We start from the raw sequence: 21,821 nt of genomic DNA on the forward strand, positions 1-21,821 counted from the left end.
TTTGTCACATGTACATCGAAACATACAGTGAAATGCATTGTTTGTATCAGGGATGAGATGGTGGCAGCCTACAAATTGTCGCCGTGCTTCCAGAACTAACATTGCATGCTGCACTGTTGGAGGCACTTTTAAGTGAGATGTTAAGTAAAACATCTATCTGCAATTTGAATGGAAATTCTCCCATGTCTTTTGTCCTCATTAAACCAGACTACCTGGCCATTGTTCTGTTCTTGGTTTGAAAGCTTGCTGAGCACAAATTGACTGCGCTGCTTCTATTTCTACAACATTGGATACACTTTAAAGCTGTTCCATTGTCTGCTTAATGTTTGGGACACCATACATTAATGAAATATGCAATGCAACAGTAAACCTTTGTTCTTAAATTTGATAAGTGGCAATTGAAAGGCCTAGTTAGCACAACTTTAGTTATGGAGTAAAATTCATGTTATAGGGAGACTCTTATTAATTGCAATCAAGTCTGCTGGGGTATAAACACTAAATTCGATTTACTGTCTGCTTTATTTTATGCACATCTTTTAATCTGCTTGTAACACGTGTGTAGCAATAGACTACAAAATTGTTTTTGTTGCTTTGTTTCATTAATATGTATTAGTAACATAATCAGAGCAGCAATTTCACTCCTCCATTTTCTGTAGAGTATTTAAAGAAATCCTGAAATTGTGAATGATGCCATATTAGTGCAAGTGAATTTTTTTCCTAAAGAAAATAACCTTGTATCCAGATTCTTACTATGATATGTATATCTAGTAGTAGTTATTTTAATATTTTTGCTTGCTACTGAGCAGCAGCTCCATTTTATTAAACTCTGGAATTTGAAATATCTTTTAATTAAAAATAAATTAAAAATTAAAAAAAAATGAACAAGTGGATTCCATTGGGAAAAAGAATAAAGGTTAAAGTATTATCCATTTACTGTATTTGGATACATTTATCACAAAAATTCCATTCAAAATAGTGACCAATTTTCAAGTGTTCGTTGAAAATATAAGTGATACATATAAATTTGTAAAACAGCAGTAAAATCAAACAGTACTTCACAATTATTGTCATAGCCTGTATAAATGAATGGCAAAGCTAATGCTTTCATAGATGCAATTGATAATTACATCCACGTTAGTTGTCATCCTCATCTGAGATATTCTTTATCAAATATGTTGGCTGTACTGCTGCCACGAAACAACAAATCTCACATTATCTAAGACAGTGATAATAAATCTGTTTCTGATGCTGTACCTAAGCAAGAATTAAATTGAACTCATTTGTTGTATGTATTTTTCAGCAGCAAAATATTTAATACACTGCACACATTATTTCCCCTTTTCATGTGCTGGTAATACTTAAACTAACAAATGGTTATACTCAGACAAAGCAGTTAAGTAAACAGTAACCGATATAACAAGGTATATGTAACAGATCTCACACATGCCCTCTTTCAGAATTAGAAGTTTTCCACTAATATCTACAATTTAGCTGAGCACATTTGTTAAACTGCCGTTAAATATTAGCTTTAGCATAGAGAGGTCTTTTATTCTTCACTGACAAATTCATGTTCATTTGACCACACTTCCAATATAAAATATTTTGGCACATCATCAGCCATGAATGTTCCCAAGCAACTTCTACATCTTTCTTCCACTAGTTGAAATGGATCATGAAGTAGGAATATATTTCTGCCAGAAGAAGGACCTGACAGCAATTTTATTTTTAGCCTGTGAGTGGACTGTAGTAAAATTTGAAAATGCTGGATACACATCAGGGAGTAATTGTGGAATGAGAGTTTCAAGTCCAATTTGCAATTCTGATGAAGGTACTTTGACCTGAAATTATAATGCAGTTTGTTCTCTAGATCAGGGGTTCCCAACCTTTCTTATACTATGAACTCCTACCATTAACCGAGAGGTCCCAGGTTGGGAACCCCTGCTCTAAATGCTGCTTGACCTGCTGAGTATTTTCAGTGTTTTCTGTTTTGTTTTATTTCAGATATCCAGCATTTGCAGTTTTTGATTTTCTTTTAGTGTGCCTGCCCAAATCTAATTAGTTGATAACCAAAATCAAGTTTTGACCTCAGAATGACCTTTAAGATTCCTAATAGAAATACATCTATATCTGATTAAACTGAAGAAAATATTTATTGATTATTATTGAACAGAAGTATGTTATGATAGAAGCAAATAGGTTATCCCCACCTAACCAATACCTGGAGATGAACCATGTGATGCACAGTAAACAATATTGATTTGACCAATCATAAGATAAGGAAATGTGGCTAAGTATATAAAGGACTATCATTGTTTTACCCGTTTTGCACCACTAAGCAAGACAGATTTTATCTTCCTAACAATTAATCTTGTGCATCACATTCCCTCTTTATACTTATGGAGGAAACTACACTCAGTTTGTTTATCTTCAAGAAGTACACATCATGATAGTTTTAATCCTTTAAATGCTGATTTTTGTAACACAAAATCTTGTATGAAAAGTTTAATTTAAAATATGGACATATGTTTACCCGTGTCTGCACACAATATTCAGTTGGAAATGATTAGGTTGAAAATTTCCAAAATATTATTTTTTGATTGCTGTACGTTCCTGTCATTTGTCATGTGTACCTGAGCATGAGATTGATTTGTTTCTAGAAGTAAGCAGAATGTGCAATATCAGCTTTTGGTTACTTAAATATTGATATTAAATCATAAAGAGTCAACATAGGTAGTAAGCACACTCAGTATCTGTGGAATGATTGAAATATTACGTGTCTGACATTACCAGTTAAAACATATTAACAGAAAAGTCTTGGCAAAGCTTTATTTCTGTACAATACTAAAACTACCCCAAGCCAGCTTGAATGGGCAGTGAGAACAGACACAACATTAACTCTCAAAATGTATTTTAATGAATACCTAAATAGGAGAACTTTTGCAGTGATATTAACAAAGCACTGGGTAATGGTACTTATCAGATAGCTCTTTGAAAGAGCCAGCACAGATACAGAGGGTGAAAGTCCCACCATTACTTGACCTGGTAGATGCTGCAAAGTCAATTGCCCTCGAAGACCAATTTGGAACATGAGGGTAGGGGGCATAACTTCATAAAAAGGGATTGCCCATTTCAAACAGAAGAAAGAGAGATGTTGTTTTTCTTGGAAACACAAAGTACACTGCAGATGCTGGGGTCAAATCAACACGTACAAACAAGCTGGATGAACTCAGCAGGTCGGGCAGCATCCGTGGAAACGAGCAGTCAACGTTTCGGGCCGAGACCCTTCATCAGGACTGAAGAAGAAGGGGGCAGGGGCCCTATAAAGAAGGTGGGGGGAGGGTGGAAGGTGCCAGGTGAAAAACCAATCAGAGGAAAGATCAAGGGGTGGGGGAGGGGAAGCAGGGAGGGGATAGGCAGGAGAGGTGAAGAAGGAATGTAAGGGGAAAGCACTATGGGTAGTTGAAGAAGGCAGAGTCATGAGAGAGGTGATAGGCAGCTAGATGAGGAGGCAGGGTGAAAGTGGGATGGGGGAAGGGAGAGGGAGGGAATTACCGGAAGTTGGAGAATTTGATGTTCATACCAAGGGGCTGGAGACTACCCAGACGGTATATGAGGTGTTGCTCCTCCAATCTGAGTTTGGCCTCATCATGGCAGTAGAGGAGGCCATGTATGGACATATCCGAATGGGAATGTGAAGCAGAGTTGAAGTGGGTGGCAACTGGGAGATCCTGTCTGGTGTGGCGGACGGAGCGGAGATGCTCGGCGAAGCGGTCCCCCAATCTGCATCAGGTCTCGCCGATGTAGAGGAGGCCATTTCAATTCCTGTCCCCATTCCCATTCCGACATGTTGGTGCATGGCCTCCTCTTTTGCCATGATGAGGCCACACTCAGGATGGAAGAGCAGCACCTCATATTTCATCTGGGTAAACTCCAACCTAATGACATGAACGTCAATTTCTCCTCCTTGTAGAAGTTTTGCTCCTCCTTCCCTCTTCTTCTATTCCCCACTCTGGCCTCTTACCTCTTCTCCTCACCTGCATTTCACCTCCCCCTGGTGTTCCGCCTTCTTCCCTTTCTCCCATGGTCCACTTTCCTCTCCTATCAGATTCCTTTTCCTTCAGCCCTTCACCTATCCCACCCACATGGCCTCACCTATCACCTTCCAGCTAGATCTCTCTATCACCACCCCCTGACTTTTTATTCTGCCATCTTCCCCTTGCTGCTCCAGTACTGAAGATGGGTCGCCATCCAAAATGTCAACTGTTTATTCATTTCCACAGATGCTGCCTGACCTGCTGAGTTTCTCCAGCATTGTGTGTGTGTCGCTCTGGATTTCCAGCATCTCTTGTGTTTATGGATATAATCTAATGGACACCTGCACTTAGCTCAACGAGATCTTTCGTGTGCACCACCACAGCCCTTGGCCATCTCAGAAAGACCAAGGCCCAGGGTCAGATAGCAGTGCAGTCTGAGATCTGAATTGTGTGCAGCATGGCACCTCAGAAGTACTAGCAGGATACCATGAATGTTAACTCTGTGTAGTGGTTCGTGCATTGCTGTTATAGCTTGGAGCGTTCTGGAGTTCAAAGTTAAATTCGGCATTGTCTGTATGGAGTTCTTATGTTCTCCCCATGACTGCGTGGGTTTACTCCCAGTGCTGGTTTCCTCTGACAGTCCGAAGACTTCCGGTTAGTAGATTAATTGGTCATTGTAAATTGTCCTGTGATTAGGCTAGGGTGAAATAGGTGGGTTGCTGGGTGGTACAGCCTGTTGGTCTGGAAGGCCGTATTCTACCCTGCATCTATAATAAAATAAAAAGCTCTAAATCCACTGGCTGATGTTTCAGGCATTGAGGCTAGACATACATTCATTCAGCTGATTTGGATATACAGTACTTATCATTTGCACATGGTATCAGATTTCAGACACTCTATTCCAGGCTCCAAAATGGGTAGAGCTAACCAGATGGACAGACAAAATGATTTAGAGATGTCCTTTGAGCCTCCTTGAAACAGTATAAACATCCAAAACAACTCATGGGAATCTTTGGCTATTTCTGCTGAAAATGGAGAGAGGGCGTACAGAACCAAGAGAAAATCTGCGGATGCTGGAAATCCAAGCGGCACACACAAAATGCTGGAGGAACTCAGCAGGTCAGGCAGAACCTATGGAAAAGAGTAAGCAGTCGACGTTTCAGGCCAAACCCTTCATCAAGACTAGAACAAAAAGATGAGGATTCGGAGTAAGAAAGTGGGGGGAGGGGAGGAAGAACCACAGGGTGACAGGTGAGAGGGGGAGGGGCGAAGTAAAGAGCTGGGAAGTTGATTACTGAAAGAGGTACAGGGCTGGAGAAGGGGGAATCTAATAGGAGAGGACAGAAGGCCTTGAAAAAAGAAAAGTGAGGAGCACCAGTGGGAGGTGATAGACAGATAAGGCGATAAGGTGAGAGAGGGAAATGGGAAAGGGGAATAGTGAAGGATGGATTGGGGGGCATTACCAGAAATTTGTGAAATCAATGTTCATGTCATAAGGTTGGAGTCTACCCAGGTGGAAAATAAGATGTTGCTCCTCCAACCTGAGTGTGGCCTCATTGCAACAGAGGAGGAGGCCATGGATTGACATGTTAGAATAGGAATAGGAAGTGGAATTAAAATGGGTGGCCTCTGGGAAATCCCAGATGGAGCGGAGGTGCTTGGTGAAGTGGTCTCCCAATCTACTTCGTCTCACCAATATATAGGAGCCACACTGGGAGTGCCGGATACAGTAGATGGCCCCCTCAGACTCATGAGTATTCAGTACGGCATTGGCCACTGCAAATCCAGTCTTCTGGAGCCCATGGAAGCTCAGTATAAGTGTCCGAAGGAGGGGACACTTCCCATAAAACCCACCTCCTGGCTCCATCAAGCACCTCCTGCCTCACCTGTGGCAGAGTGTCCTGAGTGTGCTGACTAGCCTCATCAGCCAGCTCAGATCCCAAAGAAATGGAGTGGAAACAAGCTTTCCATAATTATGCAAGACTGCTTCAGATGAAGTTCCAAGGAATGACTCCACACTACATTTGGTCCAAGGTAATGATGAGTAAATCACCTAAAATCCAAAGCCATTTGGATTTCAGTGAATATACCAAAGGTTGTATTAAAAGTAAAGATGAGTGCAACCCACACTCTCTTCTAGTCTAAAAACATCCATTTGCCTTTGCCTTGAATATAGTCAATGACTCTACAGACATGAGTGATTCTGCAGATGTTGGAAACATTAAGTAACACACACAAATTGCTGGAGGAACTCAGCAAGTTAGGCAACATCCATGGGGAGGGGGAATAAACAGTCAAAACTTTGGGTCCTGATGAAGGGTCTAGGCAGAAATGTTAACTGGTTATTTCCCTCCATAGATGCTTAATAACCTGCTGAGTTCTTCCAGCATTTTATGTGAGTTGCGCAATGATCCCATCATGAGTCTCTGAGGGATAGAATTCCAAGATTCACACGTACAAACAAGCTGGATGAACTCAGCAGGTTGGGCTGCATCCGTTGAAAGGAGCAGTCAACGTTTCGGGCCAAGACCCTTCATCAGGACTGAAGAAGGAGGGGGCAGGGGCCCTATAAAGAAGGTGGGGGGGGGGAGGGTGGAAGGTACCAGGTAAAAAACCAATCAGAGGAAAGATCAAGGGGTGGGGGAGGGGAAGCAGGGAGGGGATAGGCCGGAGAGGTGAAGAAGGAATGTAAGGGGAAAGCACTATGGGTAGTTGAAGAAGGCAGAGTCATGAGAGAGGTGATAGGCAGCTAGATGAGGAGGCAGGGTGAAAGTGGGATGGGGGAAGGGAGAGGGAGGGAATTACCGGAAGTTGGAGAATTTGATGTTCATACCAAGGGGCTGGAGACTACCCAGACGGTATATGAGGTGTTGCTCCTCCAATCTGAGTTTGGCCTCATCATGGCAGTAGAGGAGGCCATGTATGGACATATCCGAATGGGAATGTGAAGCAGAGTTGAAGTGGGTGGCAACTGGGACATCCTGTCTGTTGTGACGTTTGGAGTGGAGGTGCTCGACGAAGTGGTCCCCCAATCTGCGTTGGGTCTCGCCGATGCAGCCTCCTCTACCTCAGCGAGACCTGATGCAGGTTGGGGGACCGCTTCGTCGAGCACCTCCGTCCTATGGATTATGTCCATGTCTGATTGAGAGTCTGCAATAATGCTTGCATCAGCCACACCATAAACAGGTAACATCAACATATACAAAATGCTGCAGGATCTCAGCAGGTCAGGTAGGGGAATTAACAGTCAATGTTTCAGCCAAGAACCTTCATCAGGACTGGAAAGGAAGGGGGAAGAAGCCAGAATAAGAAGATTTTGGGTGGGGGGGGAGGGTAGAAGTACAAGCCGGCAGGTGATAGGTGAGACAGGTGAGGGTGGGTGGGTGATGGGGAATGAAATGGGAATCTGGAAAGTGGTGGGTGGAAAAGGTAAATCAAGGACTGTTGAACTGACTGCTTCCTAATGTGCACTTTTATCTCCAACAGCCTGATTGTTTATAGTTTCTGCACGGCTCTGAAATCCCCTAGAATTAATACCTTTGAGGAGACCCTTCATCTGTCCCAGACTGGTAAAGATCTCTTGTGCTGGGAGTGCACATATGGACAATCTCATCTGTTCCCTCAACACCACCTCTTTGGTGAAGAAAGCGTGGCAGTGTCTCCACTTCCTGAGGAGATCGAGGAGAATGAGGCTTCCCTCCTCCCCCATTCTATATAACTTTTACAGGAGCACAATCCAGAGTGTCCTAACCACCTGTATAACTGTCTGGTATGAGAATTATAAGTTCCTACAAAGGATTGTGAGAACTGCTGAGAGGATCATTGGAGTCTCTCTTCCATCCATCGGAGATATTTACCAGGAGTGCTGCTTACACAAGACCTTTAGCACCAGCAATGATCCCTCCCATCCATCCAACAATCTCCTTGACTCCCTACCATCGGGCAGGAGGTACCATAGCATTAGGACAGGAACTGTTAGGATGGGAAACAGCTTTATCCCCCAGGCTGTAAGGCTACTGAATTCTCTATCACCACTCAGGTCTCATCATGCGTAAAGCACCAGTAGCATTACATGAGTTACTTCTTAATATGTGTCGCAAATGCCTCTTATTATTTATTTTTATTTATCTTATTTACTGAAATGCAGCACAGTATAGGCTGTTCTGGCCCTTAGAGCCATCCCATGCAGCAATCCCTTGATTTGTTTTTTTAACCCTAGCCTCAAAGGAAAATTTACAATGACCAAATAATCTACCAACCGGTATGTCGTTGGACTGTGGGAGGAAACTAGAGCACCTGAAGGAAACCCACGCGGTCACGGGGAGAATGTACAAATTCCTTACAGGCAGCAGCAGGAATTGAACCCAGGTCACTGGTACTACAGAGCATTGTGCTAACCATTACACTAACATACCACCATAATTTTTAATTTACTAGTGGTAATAGTAACTTAAGTGTGTGAGCTACAGTATATGTATGGTGGTGTGAAACTTGGTCTGGAGGAACCTTGTTTCATTTGGTAGGTATACATGTGTATGGTTGAATGACAATGAGCTGAATTTGAAATTGAAAACACCAGAAATGGTTTGCTGAAGTCATGAGATATTCTAGCCAAAGAAATCCCCTTAGATAATTCTGCAAACACTTTCTCACTTTTGCTACCAATAATACTTCAGCCTAGTCTACCACAAGCTAAAGATTCTAAGTTGTCTAAGTTTCATACTATAATATTCCTCTCTAAATAGCCTAGGAGTTTTATCCTCAGTTAATTCTCATTACTCATTGATTTGTAGTGTAATCGCAATACGTAATCTGAAACCTCTCTCTAACAAATTCTACTGGGCACTGCTTTCTAGGACTGCAATCAGACTCTTATTTAATAAAGCTTCCTGTTTCACATCATTCACTCTCTTGAATATTTTAAAGTCTGGAATATTAAGTTCTCAGGCTCATTCTGAGCGAGTTAAGTTTCCAACGTGATAGCAATGTCAAGGTGACATTGTAATTTAATCTACGATGTTAAGTTTTTTATACTATGCAGGGCAGGGCTCACAGTGGACAAAAACATATGGTACAGTTTGTCTTTGGGATAGGCTGTTGGTGATATGCTGACATTTATTGTAGCTACCATTTGTCAGACTAGCTGCTGTTGGTTCATTTGCCACAAATGCTGATACATTGAAAGCTCAGTCTTTCACTGAAAGAACCAACCCAATGGATGTAGACAGATAAGTGAACACCCCTTCACCACAATTGAAATCATCTTCCTTCAAAAGGCTGGTACGAGTTTGAAACTTGCTTCTGATTCTGTAACCATTGTAACTGACTATGTAGGAGTTTATCAAAAAATCTCAGGTGCTGGAAATGAAGATTAAAAACAGAAAATGCAGGAAAAACAAAACAGGTAAAAGTAATAGTTATTATTTAATGTTAATGGCCCTTCATCAAAACTTATTAAGTGAAAAGAGAAGATAAGAATCTCGACCCTTTGCAATTTGCCTATTGCCACAGTGGGTCTATGACATATGCAATATGAATGGTTTTTCACATTTCCTTAGATTACCTGGACAATACCAACACCTATGTCAGTATGCTGTTTATTGACTAAAGCTCAGTGTTTAACACCATCATTCCCAGAGACCTGATTGATAAACTACAGAAACTGGGCTCTGTTCCTCTCTCTGCAATTGGATCCTTGATTTCCTAATCAGAAAACCACAATCTGTGTGGATTGGTAATAATATCTCCTCCTTGCTGCTGATCAACACTGGTGCACCTCAGAAATGTGTGCTTAACCCACTGCTCTACTCTCTCCATACTCATGACTGTTTGGCTAGGTATAGCTCAAACGTCATCTATAAATTTGCTGATGATACAAACATTTTTGGTAGAATCTCAGATGGAGACAAGAGGGCGTACAGGAGTGAGATATACCAGCTAGTGGAGTGATGTCACAGCAACAACCTTACACTCAACGTCAGTAAGGCCAAAGAGCTAACTGTGGACTTCAGGAAGGGTAAGTTGAGGGAATATGAACCAATCCTGATAGAGGAATCAGAGGTGGAGAGAGTGAGCAATTTCAAGTCCCTGGTTGTCAAGATTTCTGAGGATTTAACCGGGTCCCAATATATCAATGCAGCTATAAAGAAGGAAAGACAGTGGCTATATTTCTTAGGAGTTTGAGGAGATTTGGTTTGTTACTTAAAATACTTGAAAACTTCTACAGATGTACCATGGCAACATTTTGACAGGCTGCATCACCATCTGGTATAGGGGTGGGAGGGGCCACTGCACAGGATTGAAAGAAACTACAGAGAGTTGTAAAATTAATCAGCTCGGCCTTGGGTACTAGTCTCAGTAGTATCCAAGACATCTTCAAGGAGCAGTTCTTCAGAAAGGCGCTGTCTATCATTAAGGACTGCCGTTACCCAGGACCTGTCCTTTTCTCTCTGTTACCATCGGGAGGGAGTACAGAAGCCTGAAGGCACACACTCAGTGATTCAGGAACAGCTTCTTTTCCTGATTCCTGAATGGACACTGAACCCATGAACACTACCTCACTTTTAAAAAATATTATTTCTGTGTTTGTACTATTTTTAATTTAATAATTTAATATGCATATATATATTACTGTAATTAATTACTTTTTTCTGTATTTTCATGCATTGCATTATACTGGTGCCACTATTTAGCAAATTTCACGGCATTTGCCAGTGATATTAATCTAATTCTGATTCTGATTCTGATTCTGGTCTTAAGTCCCTGGGAGGGCAGGTGAGGGATGGAGTGGGAATATCTCTGGTAGAGTGAGGCCAGGGTTGCTATGGTGATGAGTTGTTGATGGAGTCATCGATGGATAGGCTAGAGACACAAGAGACTGCAGATGCTGGAATCCGGGGTAAGAAATAATCTATTGAAGGGCCTCAACAGGCTGAACAGCATCTGTGGGATGAAAGGCTCTGTCAGCGTTTTCTTTCCTGCCATAGATGCGGTTTGAGCCATTGTATTCCTCCAACAGATCGTTTGTTGATCTATAGCTTAATCAGGGAAGTTAGGGAAAGAGAGCATAAACAAAGGGACAGGTAAAAGCTGTGAAACATGGAAACATAGAAAACATACAGCACAATACAGGCACTTCGGCCCACAAAGCTGTGTTGAACATGTCCCTACCTTAGAACTACCTAAGCTTTACCCATAGCTCTCTATTTTTCTAAGCTCCATGTAGCCATCCAGGAGTCTCTTAAAAGACCCTATCGTTTCCGCCTCCACCACTGCCAGCAGCCCATTTCATGCACTCACCACTCTCTGCGTAAAAAAATTACCCCAACATCTCTTCTGTACCTGCTTCCAAGCACTGTAAAACTGTGCCCTCTCATGCTAGCCATTTCAGCTCTGGGGAAAAGCCTCTGACTATCCATGCAATCAATGCCTCTCATTAACTTGTACACCTCTATCAAGTCACCTCTCATCCTCCGTCACTCCAAGGAGAAAAGGTCGAGTTCACTCAAACTATTTTCATAAGGCACTCTCCCCAATCCAGGCAACATCCTTTAAAATCTCCTTTGCACCCTTTCTATGGTTTCCATGTCTTTCCTGTAGTGAGGTGACCAGAACTGAGCACAGTACTCCAAGTGGGGTCTGACCAGGGTCCTATATAGCTGTAACATTACCTCTCGGCTCCTAAACTCAATCCCACGATTGATGAAGGCCAATGCACCCATATGTTGTGAAGCGCAGAGCTTTACAACATTCAGGGAAAGCAAGTCTGTAGATAGGAAAAAACAGACAATTTTACAGGTGAGTGACAAAATGAATGCTTGATGGGCACAAATATCAAGTGATATGAAGTTAAAGGAGTTAAATGGACTCCAAGGTCTGATTGGCCTCTGAGCAGGCTTTCCATATTATTCTGCTATCTCATTCCTAATGCTCCCACTTTTTCATTGTGGGAATTTCCAGTCTGAAAAATAGACTGCCTGCATTTGTGCAGACAGGTAAATTCATAATTCTGCAAAAGCATTTCAAATAAAAGGTAATAATTTTTTTTTTAAATCAAAAGGTTCAAAGTAAATGTATTATATATATATCACTTATATGTATATTAATACAATATAATATATAATATAAAACAATATGTAATATATAACAATATATGTATTATATATATCACCGTATGCTACCTTAAGTTTCATTTTCTTGCAGGTATTGACAGGAAAATAAAGAAATACAAAAGAATTTATGAAAACTATACCCAAGCAAAGTCCAAGAAACAAACAATAGGCAAAAGAAGCCAAATTGTGCAAATAATAAAAAGGTAAATAAATAATACTGAGAAAATGTGTTGTAGAGTCCTTGAGAGTGAGTCTTTAGGTTGTGGAATCAGTCATTATCAGAGTGAGTGAAATTATCCTGGTTCAGGAGCCTGGTGGTTGTAGGGTAATAACTTTCCTGACCCTGGTGGTGTGGAACTTCTTGCCCAAGGGTAGTACAGTCATTGTAGCAGGTGGTAGTAATAGATAGGTTATTTGGCCATTTCCCTAGAGATTAATCTGGGGGAAGTTGGTGGGGATATAGTGAAAATAAAAAGAGAATAGTATAATATTAATGTAGGTGAATGTGTGATGGTCAGGGCAGACTTACTGTCCTGTTTCTATGTTCTGTGATTCTCAAAAAATCAATTCTAATTCATTCATAGATCCTGTTCACTGCTGGTCTCAGCCTAACCTCCAATAATAGTGTATTTTTTCCAGAAATAAGTGGTTGATAAATTCATACTGTTTTAATAATCCCGAGCTGTCCAGGATTATCATTTAGTGAAAAGAGGGAACATGATTTTTCAACTGCAAAGTAGTATTTTTTTTATTTGGAAACAATTCAGGATTAACTCATCTAAAATATGTACAGTTTAAATAAAGATCGACCGACTTGTGACAGTGACAGACTCTGAAAGCCAAGTTTTTGCAGGACAGGGTGTGTTGAAAATCTTCTCTTTTGTGGCTTTACAGAAGAAAAACAGTTTTCCATAGGATCTAACCCAGATGTGATATTCCACAGTGTTTACAAAATATGCACAAATCAGCTTCAAATTAAACTGGCAAAATTAACCAGACCAGGTAATTTGTGTATCTTTATGACAATGATGCAAACAACTGATCAAAGAAAATACAATGAGAGTTCAATAGCTACAAGGTAAGCAGTTTCAGCGACAGGTTACTATCGATGCAATGCTCCTCAGACAGGATGAAGAGGTCAATACTCCCCAATGCCATTAGGCTTTACAATTCTACCGCCAGGACTTAAGAACTTTTTAAAAGCTATTATTAATGCTTTTTGAGATAGTGATTTAGATGCATATCATATTTTTTTACTGAGTTAAGTATGTAATTAGTTTTGCTACAACAAGTGTATGGGACATTGGAAAAAAGTTGAATTTCCCCATGGGGATGAATAAAGTATCTATCTATCTATCTATCTATCTATCTATCTATCTATCTATCTATCTATCTATCTATCTATCTATCTATCTATCTATCTATCTATCTATCTATCTATCTATCTATCTATCTATTAAAACAAATTCCCTTGTGCAAAAAATAAAACATGTTGAAATGTAACTTTAAACAGACTTTGTGGATTAAACGTGCTAGACAAATTGAACAATTATTTAATATAATGAAATGTTTTGAACCGTTATTTAACCTTTCACTTTGAGTGAAATGCCAGCTCCATCCAATACGCACATTCTCCAAATCTAATACACATTTCCCACTTGTTCCCTTGTTTCACTAAGTTTTTGCATCGTGTCTGTGAATTTCTTATGGGATTTTACCCTTTATTTGCATGCTGGTGAAGAAAAGTCACCTGCACAACCACTAAAGGGCTTATCTTGTAGGTTTTCGCTCAATGGCTATACTCACGTCAATGATAAATATCAAACGTTCATATTAACCAGAATGTAGCCCTTTCAAAACAAAACACTTCATGATCCTTTTCAGAGAAAGGCAATGCTGTTATTCACTCTGTTCTGACAATAGCGACACAAATTATGCCTAAAATAAATTTAACCATTCTTTCCATTGTTGTATGTAAAGTTTACTTCATATGAAATGGCTGTAATCTTTTCAACAGTACAACAGTAAACAAACTGTCAAGGTATAAGGAGCTTTGTGAGCCTATGAGGCTATGGTAAGTGCCCTATTGTTTCCCTCTCTCTTAAATTAACTCCAAACACAATCTCCTAAAGCAGCATTAAATAAAACAAGTGCTGTAAAGAACACTCTTGAAAAAAACAGGCTCCAAATTTATTTATTGAAACTGTTATTTTGAACATCCATAATAATATCAAGTTTAATTGTGTTCATATTAAGACTGATGCGAGTCCTCTGCACCATATACTTATAAATTACTAGCTCCACACATGCTTTACAAATAGAAGTCCAGATTTCTTTTCATTTCTTTCCAGATCTGTCTTCCACCGACTTCCTAATGTTTGGAAGTCAGCAGACAATATGATCAGATTTTATTTGATCTGACGGGCAGTAAGTTAACATGTTTCCATGAGACATAGAAATAAGTCATTTCAGCCCACTGAACATATGCTAGCTCAGAGTAGGCACAGGAAATTAATAATTTTCCCCTGTAATTTATCAATTTCCCCTGGATTCTTCCACTTAGCTACACACTAGAAGCAATTTACATTGATTGATTAACCCAACAACCTGCAAGGAAACTGGTGGAGAAAGTGAAAACCGCATATAGATAGCACCTGAGGTCAGGATTAAATATGGGTCACTTGAGATGGGCCTCTTGCCTTAGGTAGTTAGGTTTGCTTTAGTTACATTTCATCTAGTTAAGATAATATTACTTTCTTCACACAATTTAGATTATAGGACGATCATACATTGGAGAAGAATTAGGTCATTTGGCCCATTGAATCTGCTCCATCATTCACTTTCCTTCTTTCTATAACCTTTAATGCCCTTAGTAAATCAGTACCTATCAACCTTCTCTTTAAATATACCCGATAATTTGTCCTCCACAGCATCTGTGGCAATCTGGCTAAAGAAATTCTTCCTCGTCTCTGTTCTGAAGAATAGCTACTTCTATTCTGAGTCTGTGCCCCTTGGTCCTAGACTGTCCCATTTTTGGAAACATCCTCTTGAAATCCAATCTATCTGTATCTTTCAATATCTGATAGATTTCAATGAGTTGTCTCCCCTCCCCCCATACTTCTGAGTTCTGGCAACTACAGACCCAGGACCATTAAATGTTCTTCATACTGCACATTCCTGGGATCATTCTTGTAATTCTCCAACTGTATTTCCTTAGCGTTTAGTGTTATTTTGTTAGAGTGTTATTTGTCTCAGCTGATCTGTGCCCATGATGATCAGGAGTACAACTTTTGTATGCAGGATTTTGTGAAATGATGAAATGATCAAATAATCATTACAAACAGTGTTAACTCCTGAACTCCTTCCACCAATCACTGGAAAATATATGAGAGAGCATCACAATAATTCTCTTATTTCACAGAAGACAGAGTGGAAAACAGATTTTGAGTCAATGTTCTTTATTTTCATAAGATGTAAGAACAGACAAGATAGAGGCTTCATAACAGGGATACAGCTTTCCTTACATCCTTGATATATAACATTAATATATACATATTGGAGCTTAGAAGAGTGGAAGGTGATTTTTTCAGATATGAAATATTATCTCAACATCAGAGCTGCTAAGAGATGTTTTCTTCCAACTAGAGAAGAAAGAGCTAGTCTGTTAAAGCTCCAAACGAAGATAAACATCTCTATGCAGAGACTAGTGAGCTTTTAGAATTTCCACTTCCATCGGCTGTGGATACTTAGCCATTAATACTGTATATTCAAGGTGAGCTTGCTGGAATGTGTTATTCTTAAGAAGTGGGAAGATATGAAGATTGAGCCAGAAAGTGGTTCTGAATTGAATGGGAGGGGTACGGAATGTTTGAGTGCCTATATGTGTGACCAAGGTGTTTCATAGACATTGAAACGCTTCTGGCATGCTTAGAAGAGGGGCAGATAATCTTCATGCAATGAAATTCCAGGTACCCAGAATGAGGTACTGACCAGATATCTATATTGAGCAAGGTGACTAGCAAATATTGGTATGCTGTTGTTCAAAATGAAGCCATTAGATCTTGTGAACTGGGATCTAATCTAGTTGTCCACTGCTCCCTATCTTTGTTACTGATCACCCCAATCCAATAAATTTCTAGTGATACAGTTTGGCAGCCATTATGTCCCACTATATTTTGCTGTAACATTCCAGATATTTTAAAATGATCAGCATTAACTAATAGAAATTAACTTTCTCCATGTATGATGTGTGCAAAACAGATCATTACCAAGTAAATAAATGCAAGAGCATGTTGGAATTTAATTTGCATTGCTAACATAAATGTCCGGATTACACTGACAAATGCCATCTGTGCTGGTTACTAAAACTGAAGTCTCAGATTTCTGTGTATGTGTCCCAATAAGGCAGTAACTTGTTGACAGATTTAATTGGACAATAATGATGGGGGGGGGGGGGTTGTTGGGAGATTTCCCAGCTTACACTGGAGAATCGTCGGACAAGGGAAATAATGGGATGGATGTATAATTAGGGGAAATGAGTGCTTGATGATTAACGTGGATCTTATGATCTGAAAATCCTGTTTCTGTGCTGAATGACACTATGACTCCAGAAGTTGCACCCAGTCAAATCGAGCAGTTCAGTTCCAGATCCCACTATGTTCAATGGGGATTGTAGAGCCAAGGAATAGGAGGCAAAAGAGTAGGATATAATATACAAAGGAGTAATAAGGAGAAAAATATTTTGCCTTGTTAAATATTTAATTATATGATTTATGAGCATTTGGTGTATGTTTATTGTTCTAAAGGTTTATTTAATTATTTACTTCTGTCAGTAGTTTTCAATGTCTGAACTTTCAACAGTTTAAAAGCTGACACTCCAAAGCTAACTGTACAGCCCTATGACACAGCTGGTGGAGCCATTGCCTCACAGGTTCGATCCTGATGTCCAGTGCTGTCTGTGTGGAGTCTGCATGTTCTCCCTAGGGTTTCTTGCAGATGCATGAGTTTCCTCTCACCTCCCAAGGACTGCAGGTTGGAGGGTTAATTGGCCACCTCAAATAGCCCCTCCTGTATAGGTGAGTAGTAAAATCTGGTGAAACTGATGGGAAACTGGGAAAATAAACTAGAATTAGTGTAGGATTGGTGTAAATGAGTGCGTGCAGATTCAGTAGGCTGAATGGCCTCTTGCTGAGCTCTATGGCTATGACTTTCCCAACTGGCAATGTTTCACACATGCTTTGCCAGCTGTCACAGACAGTCATGGGCAGTCCTCCAAACTGGCCTCCTGATGAACAGAGTGGTATCTCGAGTAGAGAGAGTCAAAGAGAAAGACCCCCTACTTGTGCCCCAGTTAAATGCAGATGTGTGTAGGCCAAGTGGTTAACCCAGGTATGCAGACTGTATGGACACCTTTTAGATAAGTTTGTACAGGTGTATTTATCCCTTCAGTGCATATAATTACCCTATGCTATTACTCTGAACAAAAGTATACCATTTATCCCTCATATCCTGGCTGATATTTATTCCTCAATCAAGAATGAATTTTTTAAAAAAGTCCTTTATGTAGTAAAATCAACAAAAATTTGTAAACTCTAGTCTGGGTAACTAAGCACAGTTAGGGTGTAGAGTGTCACAGATTTTGCAGTGCAATTAAATGGACTTGCTTCCATGTTGTCTTTCATATCCCAGCCCAAGCTAAAAACAATTCACACCAGTAAAGTACTTTGGATGTGTATTCCTTCTAAGGAAGCATGACGACAACTTGCCTACTCCAAGACACCACAAATTTCAATATGAAAAAAACACATTTTTAAAATTCATGATTGAGGAATAAATATCAACCAGGATATTAGGGATAAATCATCTACTTTTGTTCAGAATAATAGCATAGGGTAGACACAAGCTCACCTGAAAGAAGGTGTCTCAATTGTGAAATATTTCAGGACTCAGGTGTCAGCTTGCACTTTTCATTCAACTCTGAACTGGGAATTAAATCAAGCCCAAAGCAGAAAAAAAACTATGGGAAATTCCACTCTTCCCCCTCATCTCCCTTAAGCACAGGGGTGGTGGGGTTGAATATGGACCACATGCATGTTGCCTGCTCATTTCCAATATGCATGAATATAAGAATATGCAGAGAGGAGTGTTCACAGCCTACCTCACCATCAGAAATATCTACAAGTCTCTGCCTCAAGAAGGCAATATCCATCATTCTTACTCTGGCCATGAGTCAACCTATAGCTGGGGAAGTGATGACCCCCCTTCTGCTAGACTGTTGCAGGCAACTTATTTTTTATTCTCTCTTACTTCTCTTCTAATATTCTATACTTGTATAACCGTGCACTTGTAATCCATGTGATACTGTAACTTCCTTTGGAATCAATAAAGTATCTATCTGTCTATCAAAGGTCCCCACCAGCCTGACCATTCTGTCTTCTCACAGCTGCCATTTGGCAAGAGGTGCAGAAACCCAAAGTCCTACACCACTAGGTTCAAGAATAGTTACTTCCCTTCAACCATTCCACTCTAGAAGCAGCCTGCATAATCCTAATCAGTACAGTTCAGCACCATTCTGATCACTTTAAGTATTTTACACTAAAATGGATTTTGCTTTTTGTTTGAATTGTGTTCTTTGTTGTAAAAATTGTTCATGTTTATCTTGTTTCTCTTTTTTGTGAATGCTGCTTATCTGATGTTCTATGCCTGTGATGCCGCTGCTGGTGAGTTTCTCCTGTCACCTGGGCATGGATGTACTTGGTGCATATGACTATAAACTTGAGTTTAACTTTGACAAGCTGCACTTTATATGGTGCTGCATGATAGGTAGTTTTATAGAAAAGCACGGAATTATAAATTTAGGATTGTAGTCCGCAACTCTTGGGGCAGGGAGGGAACTTTACACTAGAGTGTAAAATCCATTACACAAACCAAACGCTAGTTTCCAGACAATCTTAAAACCGAGTGGTAATGGTTAAATGGGTAGAATACCTTGGCCAAATTCAAAGTTGGCAGGAGAGAGAAACACTCATGTGATCTATACAGAAAGAATGCAAAACAAAGATATTCACTATACTTCAGCAAATATGACAATAATAAATCAACTTAATTTAACTCAGTGCATGCAGGTCTTCGTGAGTTGTTCTCCTGGTCCTCGCGCACCCACTATGGGAAAGAGTGGGGAGTTGGAACAGTGAGTTTCATAATTGCCACCGTTATCAATATAACTGGAAACGGGGACTGTCCCTTTCCCTGACCTGCCGAGTTCCTCCTGCTTCTCGTGTTTGTTGCATATGTATCACAGTCCCTGCCCGTGTTGTTAGTGCTTATAGTGCCGCTGTACTGCGAAATCAAGTGAACTAGTGTACTGTAAACATCAAAGTTCAAATGTGCAACTGTTGACAAACATCCAAGGCTCTAATAATTCGATGAAACGATGTCACTTTCAACATTAAAGGGCAAAAACAAAGAGGTTGGTACTGAACCGTTCTTACTGAGTCACATTCAGTTCCATCAGTTCGGCTGAAGGATCTCGATCCGAATGTCGATTGCCGAATCCCCTCCAGAAATGCCGCCTGACTTGTTGATTTCCTCCGGCGTTTGATGTGTTCCTTGGTTAAATCAAGGTGAACGGAAAGTGGCAAAGATTCCATGTGGCATAATTGTTCATTTGCTCGTAGTTGGAGATCTGAAGTCAGCAGTGAATTCTGCAATGCCGAGGTTGCATCAGTTAAACTCGGAGTCAGCAGCATCAATATTGCCTTCGGGAGTAAGGAATTGGACTTTAGGGATCAGAAGGGACGAGTTGTTCCTCCTCATTGAGTTGTTTCGCCTCATGGAACTCCGCTTCCTCAGCGAGTTCTGGTGCGAGAGCTCACTCCTCTGCAGGGTCTGGATCAGGATGGAGGGTTGCTCATCCAGCTCCCTGGCCGTGCAGCGAGGAGTTGCCACTTTGATCCTGTTGCCGAACTTGGAGTAATCCACCGAGTAGGTACCGTCCTCCTCGGTCACGATCGGGACGAAGCGGTAGCCCCACAGGATCTCCTCGGCGATGTAAGACGTCCTGGCCTGGGTGGTGATGCCAGTGGTCTCCACTACGCCTTCCAGTATGACGATCACCTCCAGGTTCTGGTGCTGCAGGTCAGTGGCCGAGATCTCGTAGAGAGGGCTCCGCTTGTCTATAACGTGGCAGACGGTGAGCGGCGCCACCAGGAAGATGGTGTTGCTGTCGATGGGGTTGTCCACCAGGATGTCGATCTGGTGGATGGGGATAACTTCTCCCTCTGTGGTGGTGGTCTTCCTCACAACCTGCATCCGGACGGAGGCGCTGATGATCATGCTCTTCCTCAGGTCGCCCACTCTGAACATAAAGCAGAGCTTGCCGTTCCTCAGGCCGACCACGGCGTGCCGGCTGAAGATCAGCGTCTCCGCTCTCCGGTGAGCCTGAGCCGTCTTCATGAAGATGCAGCCCAGCATGACGGCGTTGATGATCAGCCCCGAGATGTTCTGCATGATGAGCACGGTGATGGCCATGGGGCACTCCTCGGTCATCATCCTGCCGCCGAAGCCGATGGTGACCTGCACCTCGATGGAGAAGAGGAAGGCCGAGGTGAAGGATCTCACCTTGGTGACGCACGGCTCAAAGGACGTGCTCTGTCTGTGGTCCAGGTCCCCGTGTGCGAAAGCCACCAGCCACCACATCATGGCGAAGAGGAGCCAACTGCAGAGGAAGGACATGGTGAAGATGAAAAGGGTGTAGCGCCACTTCAGGTCCACCAGGGTGGTGAAGACATCCTGCAGGAAGCGACCTTGCTCCCTGATGTTCTTGTGCGCCGCGTTGCAAGCTCCGTTCTTGTTAATAAAGCGGGGCTGGCGAGGACGTATTGTATAGCGGGGCTGCCGGACGTTCTCAGCCGCGATCCGGGCCAGGACGTACTCCTCTGGGATGATGCTCTTCCTGGCCAACATTCTGGCAGCATAGTCCTGACTTCACACCGGGCAATGGTGGCTCCTTGTGGCTGTCGTTTAACCACAGGTGCGCAATAGTCGGGATCACCTTTCAAATCTCCAAATTCCCCATTCAGATCAAGGGGAACTTTGGGGTGCATGCAAGTTGGATAATGCAAATTTGGCTCCAAGGACTTCAAGAGATCTCCGACTCGCGCTTTGCGTCTTTCTGTCCTTTTTTTTTGTTGATATCTAGAGGTTATGAGATTTTCTTCCGTGAGTCCCTTCCTTATCCAGGGGTAATGCTGCCAGGGCGGGATCCCGGTGCCGTGATGGGCAGCCTCTCCCCCCGCTACCTGTGACTTGCCAGGATGCTGCGAGAGAGCGCTATCCAAGAGCTGAACGGATCCAAGATCTGGACTTCCACACGGTGCTGGGGAAGAGTGTCATCGCTGAGGGGATCCCACATCGGCGCCGCCGGACCAGAGGGATGTGCCGCGTGGCGCTGAGTAAGAGCCGGCCTCAAGGAGAGACAAACTCTGCCGCTGTTCCGCAGTAACTAGGGCCTCAACAGCCAGTCCGTTTTCAACCTAGTTCCCGAGCCCCCGGCTCGAACTTTCTGACGTAAATAGGAGGACCGTTCCTTCTTATTCCCAATGGGAAATCCAGAAAATAGAGGTCATTCTGTTAACCCTTTCAGATCCTCAACGACATCAAAGACACAAGAGTTTGC

The 21,821-nt window shown here is 41.7% G+C and overlaps 1 protein-coding gene and 1 pseudogene across 1 annotated transcript; one reads left to right on the forward strand and one right to left on the reverse strand.

Annotated features, from left to right (window-relative positions):
• Positions 1 to 21,821, forward strand: part of LOC140738598 (ATP-sensitive inward rectifier potassium channel 8 pseudogene) — a 35,601-nt pseudogene that overhangs the window by 6,089 nt on the left and 7,691 nt on the right.
• LOC140738597 (ATP-sensitive inward rectifier potassium channel 8-like) lies at positions 15,476 to 21,648 on the reverse strand. Its single transcript, XM_073066120.1, has one exon. The coding sequence runs from the start codon at positions 21,107 to 21,109 to the stop codon at positions 19,868 to 19,870; it is 1,242 nt and encodes a 413-aa protein (XP_072922221.1). The 5' UTR covers positions 21,110 to 21,648; the 3' UTR covers positions 15,476 to 19,867.

Source organism: Hemitrygon akajei, chromosome 14 (assembly GCF_048418815.1).
Source record: "Hemitrygon akajei chromosome 14, sHemAka1.3, whole genome shotgun sequence".
Taxonomy (NCBI): domain Eukaryota; kingdom Metazoa; phylum Chordata; class Chondrichthyes; order Myliobatiformes; family Dasyatidae; genus Hemitrygon; species Hemitrygon akajei.